General features: G+C 30.7%; 3 protein-coding genes and 1 non-coding gene across 4 annotated transcripts; 2 read left to right on the forward strand and 2 right to left on the reverse strand.

Annotated features, from left to right (window-relative positions):
- Positions 1 to 1,095: 1,095 nt before the first annotated feature.
- On the reverse strand, positions 1,096 to 3,631 carry LOC112697949 (uncharacterized membrane protein At1g75140-like). The gene has a single exon (XM_025751349.3). It carries the CDS (start codon positions 3,292 to 3,294, stop codon positions 1,318 to 1,320), a length of 1,977 nt encoding a protein of 658 aa, XP_025607134.1. The 5' UTR covers positions 3,295 to 3,631; the 3' UTR covers positions 1,096 to 1,317.
- Positions 3,632 to 6,397: 2,766 nt separating this feature from the next.
- On the reverse strand, positions 6,398 to 8,875 carry LOC112697952 (outer envelope pore protein 24, chloroplastic-like). Its single transcript, XM_025751352.2, has 3 exons — positions 8,484 to 8,875; positions 7,526 to 7,885; positions 6,398 to 6,698 (listed from the first exon to the last, which is right to left on the reverse strand). Exons 1-3 carry the CDS (start codon positions 8,685 to 8,687, stop codon positions 6,618 to 6,620), a joined length of 645 nt encoding a protein of 214 aa, XP_025607137.1. The 5' UTR covers positions 8,688 to 8,875; the 3' UTR covers positions 6,398 to 6,617.
- Positions 8,876 to 11,828: 2,953 nt separating this feature from the next.
- Positions 11,829 to 14,030, forward strand: LOC112698336 (uncharacterized). The gene is made up of 3 exons (XM_072196480.1): positions 11,829 to 12,286; positions 12,965 to 13,303; positions 13,491 to 14,030. The coding sequence occupies exons 1-3, from the start codon at positions 11,999 to 12,001 to the stop codon at positions 13,998 to 14,000; spliced, it is 1,137 nt and encodes a 378-aa protein (XP_072052581.1). The 5' UTR covers positions 11,829 to 11,998; the 3' UTR covers positions 14,001 to 14,030.
- A 1,743-nt stretch (positions 14,031 to 15,773) lies between these two features.
- On the forward strand, positions 15,774 to 15,861 carry LOC112700625 (small nucleolar RNA R16). The gene has a single exon (XR_003153531.1). It is a non-coding gene; the product is annotated as a small nucleolar RNA R16 (small nucleolar RNA).
- The last annotated feature ends 688 nt before the right edge of the window (positions 15,862 to 16,549 follow it).

A 16,549-nucleotide genomic window follows, 5' to 3' on the forward strand; every position in this document is an offset into this window, starting at 1 on the left:
TTTTTTTTTGTAAAGTATAATTTTATATTATTTAATATTTTTATGTTTTTTTTTTATCACACTTGAATAATATAAAATAAAATATCACACTTCATAAAATAATTGAAAAAATTTATTTCCGTTATCTATTTATTCTTTAAATAGGGGGCGATAAATGGTAAGTTTTAATTATGTAGAAGCTATGGTTACACTTGACATGGATTATTAACAGTATTATTGTAACGAAACTAATAATTGGTACGAGATTAATAATTTTTAATAGCAAGGTCTATATTATAATGATATCAGATTAGTAAAGAAAGCTGAAAATCACATGAAAGAACATATAGATAGATATTATAATGTCTTGTATACCAAACCAATTAAGAGTTCACATGTAGTAAGATGCTTTTAAATCACCTTTTTTTTTTATCTGTGATAGTTTTCATGTAGAAAAATGGGTAGAAAACACTCAAATTCACTATAAGGAGGAATTACAAAGATAATCATAAGTAGGAAAATCTTTACATAGAAAATTATAGGTTGATAAATGCTTTTAGCATTTAGCTAAAGACAAGTCTTAGAAAACAATTTGTTAATAAGATAACAATAAAATCTTGTGTAAGTTTTTGATATATTCAATACATTAAAAGTATAAAAAAGATGCTTTTAATAATACTTTATTTATGTTGTTTTAACAAGATAACAGTTAATAACAATTAACAAAAAAAAAACTTAATCTTAACATGCATTATAAATATATGGAAATCAATGTATAATTAATCGAACATTTGAGTCAAAAATTTTATAAATATGATTAGATAACTAATAACAGCTGCATGGTCAACAAATCTACCATTTGTACCAAGCCTCATATCCAATTAATGTATCTAAATACCAACAAAAAGTGACAGAATCACAGAAAACCGACTCCAAACATATTAAAAGTAGCCGGTCCAATCTTATATTCTTATTTCCTGCACATCTATATAAATCTATGACACAGTATTTTTCTTTTCTTGCTGATATAGCCAATTAGCCCGTGCATATTCTTGGCTCTGCTGAGTGCTGATTAAACAATTTCTAACATATAAACTGTATATAGAGAAAAGTGAATGAAGAAAAAGGCTTTAAATTTCTCATTATAATTTATTTCCTTTTTTTATGCAACAACTTGAAAGCTAAAAACTGCAGTCTGCAGAGGATCAAAGAGCAAGGTTTTGCCAAATGATCATAAGATGAGATTAAAAAACCTAATGAAAATCTCATAACTAGGTAAGAGAAAATGAAAAAAAGCTCATAATCTTTCAACAACTATGCAACGAAACTCAACTCAACTCAACTGCGATCATTTGCACCTTGATTCCCTGCAAACAGGGGATCTCTTCTTTTGGGGAAACCCGGAGGCTCCATCGTCGTCGCCCTATATTTCAGCTCGGACGCCCCCCGGAAATCCGGATCAACGGAAGCCGGCCTAGGATTATGATCCGCAGAACCAAGTCTATAGGAGCTTGTAGCTCCTCCAGGGTACCTCGAAGGAGATCCATACCTTCTTGATGGACCTCTGAGAGGTCCACCTCTAAGATCCATAACTTCAGCACTTCTCGAAGACGAGTCTACGAAAGACCTGTCTCCAGAACCGGATGCCAAAGGAGCACCGGTTGGGGCTGATGTGGAGCTAAAAGGATCATCCGGTCCCCAAGATGTAAGCGCCTCCTTTTTCTTGGCGAAAAAATGCCAAGCCGCAAATAGGAAGAGTAAGAAGAACAATACCGGGCTAGTCCATAGCATGGTGTTGAATTCCCCTTTGAAGATGGGAAGATTAGAGTGATATATTCCGATGTAGCCACCCCCCAGACCAACAACAACAAGCTTCTCGCGGTCACTAGCTATCAAGGGTATCCCATTTGTTTCTGAATCCAAACTTGCCGATGGATAATTCAAGAACGATGACCTTAGCTCGTCCAGGCTAGAGGAGAAAACAAGTCGAGGCAGGCCAATTCGCACATAATGTGGAGATGAAACATTAAACACAAAAGCCTTTTCCGGGTTAACAACTAGCAAATAGCCCTTAATTGCTTGCAAAGCCACAGGCTCTTCCATGTCCATCTTCTTCTTGTACCTAACCCTGCACTTAAAGTTCATTACATCTCCCAGCAACAAGATATAGATCAGATCCCCCTCCGAGGTAAAGCCGTACGCTTTGGAACGCTCAGTGGCATCAAAAACATAATTTCGAGCAACCGACTGGTTTAGCCCTTCACACTCAGATTCTTTGATTTTCATTCCCCTCAAATCCAATGACCCTGCACCAGTCTCTGTCAAAAACATCAGCCGTTGCTTCAAGAATACTAGTGGCCTACTACTTGGAACAACCGAACCGTGAAATGTACCGTCTTCCTTAAAAACCTTGATCTTCCCATTGGCATCAGTTGAAAGAATGTACTTCATCCTCCCAACATAATGAACCTCCAAGATGGACACTGGTGACCCTTCCCCTTCACTCCCGGGCGACACAAACCTAGTACCAACATTCTCCATGAAAAGAGAACTCCAATCTTCGCCACCCGATCCCTCCCAAACCCGATGCATCGAGATTCCCCCGTTTTCATGACCAGTCACCAGGAAACTCTCATTCTTGTAAGCAGATGTATATGAAACCATCGCCGTGACAGGCGAATCCAACCAGCTCCCAAGCTCAACCAAAACATCCCCAGTCCTCAAGAACACATACAGTTTCCCATTTTTGTCACCAACTGCCACATACTTACTCAAACCCTCATGATCTCTAAAGGGCAAAACATTTATACAAGTTGCATCAGAATCTAACTTCACAGCAGAAGAAAATTGGAACCTCTCTGACCAAAAAGGAGTGTACTTTGTCACAGACATTCCCTTAGTTTTCTTTCCATCCCTAAATTTACCCTCAAATTCTTCTCCATCTTCAACCCCTTCTCTTGATGTTCTTCTATCAACAAAATCAACACTATTCCTATAATTGGATTTACCCTTTTCCTGAATCCCTGATCTATCACTATCAACAACCTCAGGTAACTTAGATTCTAACTTTGAAACAATTTCACTAAGATTTCTCACAAGCTCCTCAAGCTTACTAAACAAAACCTCTTGATTCACATGATTTGGTTGCTGGGGTTGTTCAGAAACAGCTTCAGAGCACGATGATGAATCGTGATGAGGTTGTAATGAACATGATGATAATGATTCAGGGTCTATTGGGTTACTAAAAACATGAACATAACAGAAAAACAAGAGCAAAAAGAACATAAAAAACTTGCCTTTTTGTGAACACGCCATCAAAGAGGGAAGAAAAAAACTTGGGGAATGAAAAAAAAAAAAGCTCCTTTTGTTTAATATCAATATCAGTGTTGTGCCATAGCTGAAGTTTGTTGTTGTTTTTGGATCTGGGAAGAGAGGATTAAGATTTAAGGAGGAAATCTAAGGAAAAAGGTGATGATTTTCGAACAGTGGATATTATTTTGAGGTTTTGACTTGAAGTTGAATTGAATTAGGGCAAAGAAATGGATAGAGAAAAATAAATGAATAATAAATAAATAAAATAAAATAAAATAAAAGCGAAGTAGCGAAGTATATCACTGACACTGAATTCAGTATTTCAGTTTAGGAAATGGCGAAGGCTTTGTGGGACCCGGTATTCATTGAGAAAAATATATTCCATTCTCTTCTTATTTATCGGTTTTTATGAAAAAATAAATTATCGTAAATATTTATTATTTATGAGCATTAATTGAAAAAATAATTTTTTAAATAATATAAAATAATACAATATAGTTTAGCATAATGTAATTTAAAAAATAAATATGCATAAATAATTCATTTTAAAAAATACAACATAAATTAAAATGTAAATACATTTGTTTAGTTAAACAGTCTTAACAAGATGAGTAATAAAAAATAAAAATATATTAAAAATAAATATATCCAAAAATATAATTTTATTTTATTAAAAAATCATACATAAAATATCACTGTGAATAATAATAATAATAATAATAATAATAATAATAATAATAATAATAAATCCCGTGCTAAAGTATTATGGTTTGGCGCTATAGAATTATTTTCATCCAACTTATATTCTATTAATAGTTGCTTAAAATCTCAGATTAACAAATAAATAGAAAAAAAAAACTGGCATAGAGAAATCAAAACAAAACTAAATGAAAGATTAGCACATGTTATAATTATTGGAAGCCAACCCGAAAAACATCCCAAGAGGTTAACCATAAGCTTTGTGTGGATATGGTTCGTTTGGTTTTTCTCATATAGACATTAGACTCGTCCCTCTTGCTTTTGGTTTTTCTATAACGTTTGGAGTTTTTTCCTCAAAATAATTTTTTATTTTGGAATCAATTATAAGAGAAGTGAAAGTTTATTTAATTATTTTTAGAAAAATAATTAACCTTTTTTTTCTACAATATTTCTTAATTTAACAGACCTATAACTAAATGATTAACAATAATATCTACTATTTTTTTCTGTCTTATCTAGACCCATTTGACCTATTTTTTTCAGCTTTGGATTTGGGCCTCAACTATTGGTAGACCCAATTATCGATTTGGACCAACTTAGCATTTAGATAAATACAATGGCACAATAGAATTTTAGTTTACCGGCTTTGAAAAATAAAAAAATAAAAAAAATAAACCAAGTTGGGTTGGTGGTTAGCTCACTAGTCCGTTTAAGCAAGTGTCGGGAGTTCGAATCCCGCCTTATGCATGCAGCAACCCATTGGCCAGCGGTAAACCCTTAAATAGAGCTCAGTACTGCGGCGAATTAGTCCTTGGCCTGCCGGCATATTAGTTCGCTTAAATAAGTATCGGAGATTCTAATTCTATCTTGTGGATGTAGCAACCTACTAGCCAGCAACAAAATCTTAAATGAAGTTCAGTACCACAACAAATTAATTATTGGCTTGTCGGATTGAAGAATACTATGAGAAACAAAAAAAAAGTTAATATTTAAAAACTGTTAGATAATTTAATAAATTTGATCAACTTCACATGAAGATAATTACATGCACTTAAGTTTTCAAAAAAAAATAACATAGAAAAAAATAATGTTTCCTTTTTTGTTATATTGTAAGATACGTCCAAAAATCAAAGGAAAAGAAAATATTTTGACATAATTTTTAAGTAACGACAAGAGACTTATTATTCAGTCAGAATAATAATGCCCCTAAAAGAATGGAATTTGAATTAAATATTTAAATAGGATTGAATATTGACTTGATTTCTTCCTCAAATTATCTTGTTGAATCCAACTATTTTTTAATCATTAACATTTGCAAACGCTCCCCGTTGATGGCGATAGATGCAGATTCAAAGTCATAAGCATATTTAATTATTTATGATTGAATATTTTTCTCAATTAAACCCGCCATAGGAAAGTTCAAAGTCATAAGCAGAGTTTTCATTGAATTTATTTATTGTTAATTAAACCCACCATAGGAAAGCTGAAAGTCAAGGTAAGCAACTCTTTCTGGTTTGGTATTAACTTGCATCTACCAAGTTCAATGTATTCCTCCATATTGGGATATTTAGCTAACTCCATGCCTACTTTTGATATTTTGCAACTTGCATATCCAGATTAAAAAAAGCTCTTATGTTAACATCTCCAAATATTTAATGAAAGTTATAAAACCTCTCTCATTTTCTAGATTACGTTGACTTAATTGTAAGAACACCTTTTAAGAGAAACTAGTATTCTTTATGATTACAAGTCTTGTTAGGTGTTCAATAATTCAATTAACCATTATGCATCTAACACTCACAAAATTGTAAAAAATATCAGTGAAAAAGGATTTGGATCCTCTAAAATTTAAATTTCACTTTAGAGAGTAAAGTATGATCTCTCACCATTAATTTCATAGGTGGGACAAAAAATAAATATGAAAGAGAAACTATTCAAGGGTAGAAAATCACACTTTACCCTCTAAAGTGAAATTCAAACTTTAGAGAATCCGAATCTAGTGAAAAAACATCATGCAGGGTCCGAAAAAAAAAATTGTAACCTAACAATTACATATAAAATTGTAAAATGGACGAAATTTGTATATGTTCTTTTGTCAATATTTGTACACAATTTGTGATGTGTAGGTAGAAATTATATTATTATTATGAAAGAAGGTTAAATTTACCAAAAAGTGGGAGTTATACTATGACAATGATAAAAGCTTAATATATAATAATACAATGGCTAATGACTCTTCATAATTCATTATGAAACTTTGGCACTTGAAACAAGTCTTTATCATGTATTCATGTTAATTCAAGGCCTAACGTTTCTTTGGTGCAAAATTAGCTTATCATCTATCTAGTGATAATTAAGAAAAGCTAAGAAAAAGAAAAGAAAGAATGCAAAATAAACACAAGTTAAATTAGCGAAAAAGAAATATAGAATATAAAAAATAAAAAGACATTAGTTCAAAAAGAACAAACTGTATGTGGAACAATTAATGGAGAGTAACAAGATGATCAAATTGATTTCAAGTATACAAGATTCAAATGTAAAATGTGGACTGTGATGTGTGAGACATCAGTCAAAACTTGATAGTAAAACCCATCAAGCAATTGGGACAAGATACCAGAAAAAGTAAACTACATTTCGAAATTCCATGTCGTCTCGGCGCTGAGTTTCGGAACTTTCAATTCCTCCGCCAAGTTGAGGGATGCTACAATCTGAAATGACAGAAGAAGAAGAAAAAGCAAGTGACTAAATGTTTCAAGCAGAAACCTCAAACCTTCATTGTTGAGTCTAATAGAACAACACACATAGCATCTCTATAAGTTTGTGGTAGAATACAGAAACAGATCACACTCATAACATAAAATCATAAACACAAGTCTATAATACAAAATAGAAAATCATACTGTGTAAGTAAGAAAAACATGAATGAACATGTTTCATTTTCACACCATGCATGAAAGCATTTTCTTTTGCAAATAGAATTCCATTCACAAGATGAAGAGCAACTTCTTCATTCAAAGTTGTATATATTCCACACAGATAGATTGTAAATACTATGGTAAATGCTCGGTAAACTTCAGATTCATCTATTTGGGAAATCTGCTGCTATGAAGAATAAATATCATCGCAGTTCTGATAAATTCATGCATGGTCTAAATCTTTTAACAAAACCATCAATCTTCTAAGCATTTCACCTTGATGTCATGAAAATCTAAGAAAACTTGGAAGTAACTAGGGAAAATTGAACATGACAATAATCCAGAAACTTCATTGTTGAACAAATTTAAGCTTAAGCAGTGAAATAACATATTGATACAAACATCCTAAGTTGCAAAATCTACCATCATATATAAATTCAACCAATGAAAAAGTTGGATAACTTATTCATATCTATAAACCCCTTCTAGACAAGCCAAAGATCATAATTCTCACCAATAAGGGAGAAAAAAAATATCACAAGAAATGAAAGATTAACATGCCTATGTTTAGTAACCGTTCAAATATCATCTTAAAGCAAAGATTTAAAATTCATAATCACCTTGAAGCAGCCAGTTTGCTTGGAATTCCGGGACCACTCCAACCCCAACATCCTGCTCGAAGTCTGATATGTTGCACGAAAAGAGTCATCCGCATAAACCCTCCTAGAAACAGCAAAGTCCCACGAATTCTTTGCTACGTCGTAAACAGGCTCGAACGTGGTCAACCCATTATGAACATAGGTGTACTTTAACTTGCAGTTTCCCGAATCAAGGGCATAGTTAGCAGAAACCTTGTTAGCAGCATCAAACACCAAAGTTCCATCCAAAATGGTCCTGTTATCACCCCTGCTATGAATATAAGTCAAATTCAATGGCTTCTCCGCAACCCTTACAGTGTTCATAAAATGAAACCTGAAGTCCTGCACAGCCAAACATAGCACCCAAAAAAAAGTCAACATAAGACAGAGAGCATATTTTGGTGTTCATTATTTTCTCTCCTTCATCTCAGGATAATTTGATCATGACTCATCTTCAAAGTTCAACAAGACTATTACAGAGTCAAAATTTGTGCTAAAACATGATGTGTCAACATTATAACCTGTTTCTAAAGTGTAAACTCAATTAAGAAATAATTTTTTTTTGTTTAAATTAGTTGATTTTGACTTCAAACAGATTATAATCCAAACCTTCTCAAATAACACAACCACAATCTTTCTCTAAACATAACTATAAGCTATAATAATTCGAAGTCAAAATTATAAAATTTCTACAAATATATGAAAAATTATTCCTCTAGCAAAGGGAAAAAAAAAACACACACACACACACCAAAATTACTTGATTTTGACTTCAAAAATAGCTTAAAATCCAAAACTTCTTCAACAACCAAAAATATCATTTTTTTCCCCAAAAGCATAACTATGAGCTATAATTCAAAGTAAGAAAAAAAAAATCTAATTGAGGTAACGCGTTTGCGTTGCGTTGAAGAGAGTGTGTTATTGAAAAGAAAAGTGGAACCTTTTTGGGGACATTGTAATCGACGATGAAGGAACCGGGTTTCTCAACAGCGAGGGCCAAACCAGTGAGGCTGGGACCGTTGACGAAGGTGGCGTCGGTGACGGAGGCGCGGAGCTTGACATCGCCGGCGTTGACGGCAACTGTTGCGGCGGCGCCGCCGTTACGGTCGATGTCGTACTTGCCCTTTAAAGCCGCCTTCATCATCGTGAACAACGGAAGCAAGTGAAGAAACGAACGAGGAATAGAGGGAGTAAGAATAGAGGATGTTGTTATTTCTTTCGTTTTATTTTCCTATTTATTTTCTTTTCAAATTTGAGAATCAGTGAGTCACACTTACCTTTTGTCCTCTCTTATATGCAAAGATAGAAAAATGGACTACATTTTAATGAGCTATTTTCGGCCGGGTCGGCCCATCAAATATAATTGGAAATAGGTTTAGTTTTGGGGGCGAATTAGGAATTGGGGTGTTTATGGATCAGATTCAGTTCGCATATTCGTAATATTTATCAAAATTTGACCTAAAAATTACGATATAATTTCGATCTTATCTACACATTTATATGATTGGATTGTGAATTTTATATAGGTATCTGCATATCCGCAAAAATAAACAAATAAATAAGTAAATATTTTTCTTATGTTTTATTTCAACTATTAATTATAATATATATTGTATTATTTTAATTTTATTATTTAAAAAAAATACGTTTAATATTATTTTAAGAGTAAACATATTTAAAAGAGTAGAAAAAATAATTTTATTAATATTTTTTAATAAAAATAAAATTTTTAAAATATTTTTATATTTTGCGGATCGGATCTAAACTTAAAAACTGTGGATATCGGATTCAATCCAATGATTTTAGTGCGGATCGAATCGAGATTTTAATTATATATGATCCAATCCGCATTCATCCATAATTAGAAATTTGGAATAACTGAAAGCTCTTCTTAAGGTAGCTTTTGTTTCGGGGTTAAAGATTCAAACTAAAATGGTAGTATTTGTGTTTGGAGATTAAAGATTAAAACTAAAATTTCAGTCTCAACACGAAAACTTTTAATCCCTTTGGTAACATTTGTTTTGAAATACTGGGACAGAGACTATAAGACTAGGACTCAGTATTATGTTTGTTGGCCTAAAGACTGGTATTAAAATTTCAGAACCTCCAAAAAGTGAAAATACAATAAACTGAAATTTTTGGGGATAGAAATTTAAACTTTAATAATATTTTATACCTAAAGTAACCCCATTTTAATTAATTAATTTCAATTTTATCCTTTATACAAATTAAATTAGAGTTTCATTCTTATTTTATTCTATGTCTCTTATTTTACACTAAACACAATATTAAAACTTATTTCAGTCTCTGTCAGTCTCTGTCTCTTCTCCAAACACTACCTTTAATACTTTCAAAAGTGGAGACACAAAATTTTTTTTGGAATATGGACTTAAATTTTAATAACTTTTTTCCTCAACTATTCTCATTCAAAATTTTATATTCTAAGTTTATCCTTCACAATTCTTCCGCTATCAGCTACCAGTACTTTCACAGCTCTGACTTCTCAACTCCAATTACACTCCTTTTCTCATTCTACCACCAGACACCATTATCAAATTTCACTACCACCATCAACAATAATATCAAAAATAACAACAATCTTATAAATATATGTCAAAAAATAAATTTAATAATTCCATATAACACAAGAAGATTTTAAAATCAGAATAGGAAATAGAAAAATAGTGGGAGGTACTGAATGACAAAAAGCTCATCAAATATTTTGATTTAGAACTCAAACAGAGTCGACATAAAAGTAGAATTAAGGTTCTGTAGTGAGTGCAACAAAAAATAGATAGAACAAACAGTGAATCATCAGCAACAGATAATAGAATTAGAACAAATGACAGATCATCGGTGAGCACAACGCAAAATTGGAATAGAAGACAGATCATTAGTGAGCACACCGTCGAAATTGGAATGAACATGATAGTGGTGGATAAGAGGAGGGGGAAGGATTAGGATTTTATTTTGAACTTTTTTAATGAGTAAGAGTATTTTAGTAGTTTTACACTTTCACTTAGTTAAGGTTCTATTTTTATTTTAAACCAAACAAGATATTGAGAGTTTGAGACATAACTCAATTTTATATATTTATACTAAATACAATACAAACACATAATATAATTTCTGTTTTTCAATTTATGTTTCGTAGTCTCAATCTCCCTTCTAAATACTATCTAAGAAAGACAATATTGTTTAGGGTTTGTATATCTATAACTTGAACGATAAATGAAGTGAGACAAAATGTTTAAAATTGTGTTTGATTTGTGTTTTAATTTTTAGTATTTTTTATTTTTTAAAATTTTATAAAAAAATAAAAACAAAAGGTAGAAAGAATTTTTTTTATTGTTTTCGTTTTTTTAATTCTAAAAATAAGAAACAAAAAGATAAAAATACAAACTAAATATATTTAAAATAGAGATGTTGACAATACTATGATAGAAACATTGGTGTTAATTTTTTTTAAGACTCACTGTGTTTGTAACTTTGTATTACCTCATTAATTATGTTAGATGTACATTAAAATTAGTTAATAAAACTAGTTACTAATATAAAATATATATTAAAACATAAAATATATATTAAAAATAAATTAAATATTATTTATATATAAATACATACTTGATATAAGTTTTGAGATAAGTCACACACTAGCTAGATCAATTAGAAATGATGGTATATAGGTGCATGGGATAATCTATTGTTAGAGAAAACAAATAAAAAAAAAAGTTATATAATAATGTTAAATCAGACAGAGTAACCTATAGTATGACTCAAACCAACCTTACAAAAAAATTTCGTTGTTGTGAATTGTTTGCTGTTTGAAGGAAGCATATGCCACAATGGACCTAGCTAGGAATGTTGGATGCTATGCTTGCTCCTATTATTGTGGTGGTCCTCCAAAAGAGGCACAAAATAACCATTGCCTCTATTATGATTCTCTTGTATATATGCCATCCTATGAATGAAGATAACGGTGTTAATTTTAGCATGGATGTGAATTTCATAAATTTAATTTATCATCTTTAAAGGCATTCACTTGTTATAAAAGTCAATTTCATAAATTTTAGATATGTTGATCCTACTAACTTTATATGGGTATCGATGTGTTAAACTTATTATATTTGTATAAGCCTTTTTTTAAAAAAAAAAAAATATTGGATAACAAACTATTGTAAATATTGCTATTTGCTATATTTTGGTTAAGAAGAGTTGTTAATGAATAGTAATTAATTAATAATGCTTCCTAAACCGACGCATAACCCATCACAACATACACCACCCTCACAAAAAAACACACACCCAAAAAACCAAAAATCCCATTTCCAAATTCATTACCAAAATCCCATTGTGTAAAACCATAAGATTTCTCCTCATTATCACTGTTTATGTTTTTAGTGTGTCATTTTTCTCTCTTGGCGATTTTGATTCCTCTTTAATTTGTTTTGAATAATGAGAAAGTTGTGTCCGAACGTGGAGAATGCTAAAGGATTGGCTACGGTATTGGAAGTTCCAATACCGGAAAAAATGTGGACTAAAATAGGTCGAAATTCGTCGAGCCGATGGAAAAACCTAAGAGCATTGATGAAGGCTCAACTTTCAATTGATAAGTCCTCACATTTCAAAACACATTCAAAACATGAATTCATTGCTTTGATCAAATTGGTTGGTTCTCCACTCATCCCTCAACAAGTTCAATCCGATCACACCTTTGTTACATCCCTGAAAATTTCTCCCAAAGTATGCATCATTTTTCATCTCTTATATAATATTCTTTGTCATGTTATTGTTAGAATTCAACTTGGTGCAATTGATGTAACATTATACGTAACATCATGAAAGTGTATCAAAGTTTCTTGGCTTTTCTTAAACTACTTAACCAATTTATTAATTAATATGTTAAGTTTTATAGAATTTTGAGCATCATCACCCAATTTTTTTTCATATGTATCACACAAAAATGTTATAGTATTACAACTTTATTTTAATAATTTATTCTTCTTAAAAATATATTATTTAATTAACCATATTACGCGTATACAAAAACTCAGTAATTAAATTAGTCATTGGTATATGTTAAAACACAAAATACAGTTATATATTTTGAAAATGAATTAAAATAAATATATTTTTACACAAATATATAATAACTTAGCTAATTTCTGATCTTAATGTGTACATCATATTTTTGTATATATATTCAATAAAGTGAAAATTCAAGTACAGTTACATTTATATAAAATTAATAGTTAAAAATTGTTTGATTATAATTTAGTTAAATCTGTTAAATCATCTAACAATTTTTGACTATCAACTTTATATTAAGATAACTTCACGTGAATTTTCGCTATTCAATAAATAGTTTCTCAAAAGTTGTTAAATAAGAAGATAAATTATGTTGCCATAATATATATGTAGGAAGCTTGTAGTGCAAAGTACATAGTGCAACAATACATAGCAGCAATGGGAGGAGTAGATGCATTGGATTCAATGGAAAGTATGTATGTAGTGGGACAAGTGAGGATGATTGGTTCTGAGATGCGCAAAGAAGATGCTAAACTTAAACCAATAGGAAAAACTGAAGTTGGAGGCTTTGTTCTTTGGCAAAAAAACCCTAATTTATGGCACTTTGAATTGGTTGTTTCTGGCTACAAAGTTAGTGCAGGTTCTGATGGCAATATAACATGGAATCAATCTTCTTCTCAACCTTCTCATGCAAACAAAGGTCCCCCTCGACCACTTCGTCGCTTCTTTCAGGTACATCTCTTGTTAGATCAACGTCAGATTTATCAAATTTTAAGAATAAAATTGTCGTCCGAATCAGTAGAGTTGGAGCCTCAGAAGTTCAACCGGATATAATAAAATAATATATTTATATATAATTTAAAAAAAATTGTGATTTATTATTTTAGAGAGTGGAATCTAATTTTATATTTGTGAATAGGGATTAGATCCAAGGTGTACAACAAACTTGTTTGTAGAAGCAAAATGTGTAGGAGAGAAAAGAATGAACAATGAAGAATGCTTCCTACTAAAGTTAGAAGCAGCACAAGACATTCTTGAATCACAAAACACAGAGCAGACAGAAATAATAAGGCACACAATGTGGGGTTATTTCAGTCAAAGGACAGGGCTATTGATCAAATTTGAGGACAACAAATTGATGAGAATGAAATCCCATATGAAAGATGATCATGATTTTGTATTTTGGGAAACAAGCATTGAGTCTTTGATTGAGGATTATAGGTATGTTAATGGGATCAACATAGCACATGGTGGAAAATCAGTGGTTATGTTATGTAGGTATGGCATGGAAATTAATCACAAGAGGAAGATTGAGGAAACATGGAAAATTGAAGAAGTTGGTTTTAATGTTTGTGGTTTGTCCATGGATTGTTTCTTACCTCCTTCTGATATCTACAAGGGACATGATGCCATGGAACAAATAGATTAGTTATTTATATATCATTTTGTAAAAGTTCATCTCCTAAACAAAAAAGTTTTGAAAATTCTATTTCTATTTTGCTTTTTATAATAAATTAAACAAAAAAGAGACATCGTCTTAATTTAATTTAGAATAGAATAACTCTCTGTTTTATCACTAATAAAATAATATAAAATTTCGTAAATTAATTTTTAATTCAATGCTGTCTCTCACATTATTGGTAATATATCTTTGATTTTTCATCATCATCATCATTTTTCTCCTAATACAACAGTTCCATCAAGCTCATTTCATGTGTTTTATTATAATCTATGTTTTTCACTTTTACCAACTTTTAGTTCACTTGTTGAAACTGATTCTAAAGATGCAATGTTTGGTTTATTACTTTGATAATGAGGTATTCTTTAATATCAATGATTAGGTATTCTTTAAAAATACTCATCATTTTGGTGGAAATATAATATCAATGTAGTTAGATATTCTTTAAAAATTATCCATCATTCGGTTTCTTCTAAAAAGAAATTAAAAAATAAGTAATTTTTTATAAAAAACAAGTAACTTCTTATAAAAATAAGTATTTAAATTAATTAAATAATATTTTTTAAATTAAAAGACTGAATAAAGGCTAAAGATTTAAAGGACAAATAGCATTTCTCGAATAATATTATACGATTTTGGATTGAAGTTTTTAGTTTTTATTGTTTTGTCTTAAAATAAGGTGAAAATTTAGGTAATTTTTTTCATATAAAGTTTATAATTGTGAGTTATTAAATAATTATTTAATCAAATATGTCAAATCATCTAATAATTTTTAACTAACAACTTTACATCAAGATAGTTGCATACGAGTTTTTATCTAGAAATAAATCTTTTTTTTTTGGGTAAAGATCTAGAAATAAATCTAATTTCTCGTTTGAAGAGATTTTTTTTAGAAGAAAAAATTTTCTAATTGGCCCAATACTATGTTTTATTGTGATTTGTGAAAACAGAAAAAATTAACGTGAATAGCCCAAGCCCAATACCCATCAGCAAACCCTAATTTTTCTCTGAACATTTCCAACCTCTGAAGATTTCTCTTAATTCCAATCCCAACCATATATAATCCCCTTCCACTCTTCCATTGCCGTCACTTCTTTCTTCTTTCTTTTGTTCCTTTCTCAGGTTTGGTTTTTAGGGTTTTGATTGATTATTAGGTAATTCCATATTGTGAAATTTTGGTGCGAAAGTTTCAATTTTTATTCTGTTATGGTGATGATTATATTGTTGTGTGCATCTGTCTTTACCCTCTCCATGTTTGTGAATTTGAATGGCAATGGGGATATAACTGATGCACAGATTCAAAATGGTTGACTTACCAGCCCATTGCACCTTGTTTTTCCAATTGCCATGGGTCAAATGGATCTACCAAAATTCAATTTTATTCAATTCATTTCATATATGTATATTGTTTGTTCAAATTGGCATGTGATGATTACTTGGTAAACCGCTTATTGATATACTGATTTTTTCAGTGTTGACAACACACTTTTCTGATGCCATATATATTTAGTTTGCTCAATTTTAATCTCATGTTTTAATTTGCTTTGTCTTTTGCATTTTCTTAGTCAACTATTCACCAGAATATGTTTCAGTTAACTTACATGGAGTTTCTACTTAGTTTAAAACTGTTATATGGTTTGATATGTAGAATAAAATACTTAAAAATTTATTTCTTATGTATTATAATTTGCATGAATAGCTACTTGTGATTTGATTCTGAAACATAAAGAGTATGGATTGTGGAATGGCAAATGATGTGAAAATTGTCTTATCCTACACACTGAAAAAATGTTGTGAAGATCAAATACTCCGCTTATTATCTGATGCCTTTCCTATCTTACCATTTGTTCCATATGATTCATCATTTAATCATGGTTTAATATTGGCATATGATTTTTGAGGTTTTCATGTATAAGTGTTCTTAATACAATGGTTATTAGCAAAATTAATTGTTTGCATTAATCAATGATGAAGAAAAGCAGACGGGCGGACTGAACTGATGCCTTGTTGATTGTCTGCCATTTCCAGCATTGGAATGTTTCTGAGATTTTGATAATAAAAATTAACAATATCTTTTAAGATCTGCATAATTGTTCACTATATATCCTTTTACTTATTAAATGAAGTATCTTTTTTGAAAACTAAAATTATGGGTACATCAAACATTAGCTATTGATTCATTTACTTTGTTTTTCAATATAAGTGCAGGTGTTGTTTTATACATTTTTAATGTGTATATTGTATTTCAACATGTATTCTATACGAGTAATTGATTTGCGGCTGAAACATGATCGACACATAGCATGATTGTTCCAAAAATGATTATTAGTTTCTGCAGTGATGAAGTTGCATAAATATGTCTGGACATATGAAACTTTGTTATGATTTGATCATTTGCTACTTCTGAGCAGAATAATATGTGCCTCCTTAGTTTGTTTATGTAGTTCATAAGTTTTTTCAGTTTACCATGGTTGTGGATATATCATCAGAAGAATAACATCTTTATTCATAGTCACAAA

The sequence above is a fragment of the Arachis hypogaea genome, chromosome 6 (genome assembly GCF_003086295.3).
Source record: "Arachis hypogaea cultivar Tifrunner chromosome 6, arahy.Tifrunner.gnm2.J5K5, whole genome shotgun sequence".
NCBI classification, from domain to species: domain Eukaryota; kingdom Viridiplantae; phylum Streptophyta; class Magnoliopsida; order Fabales; family Fabaceae; genus Arachis; species Arachis hypogaea.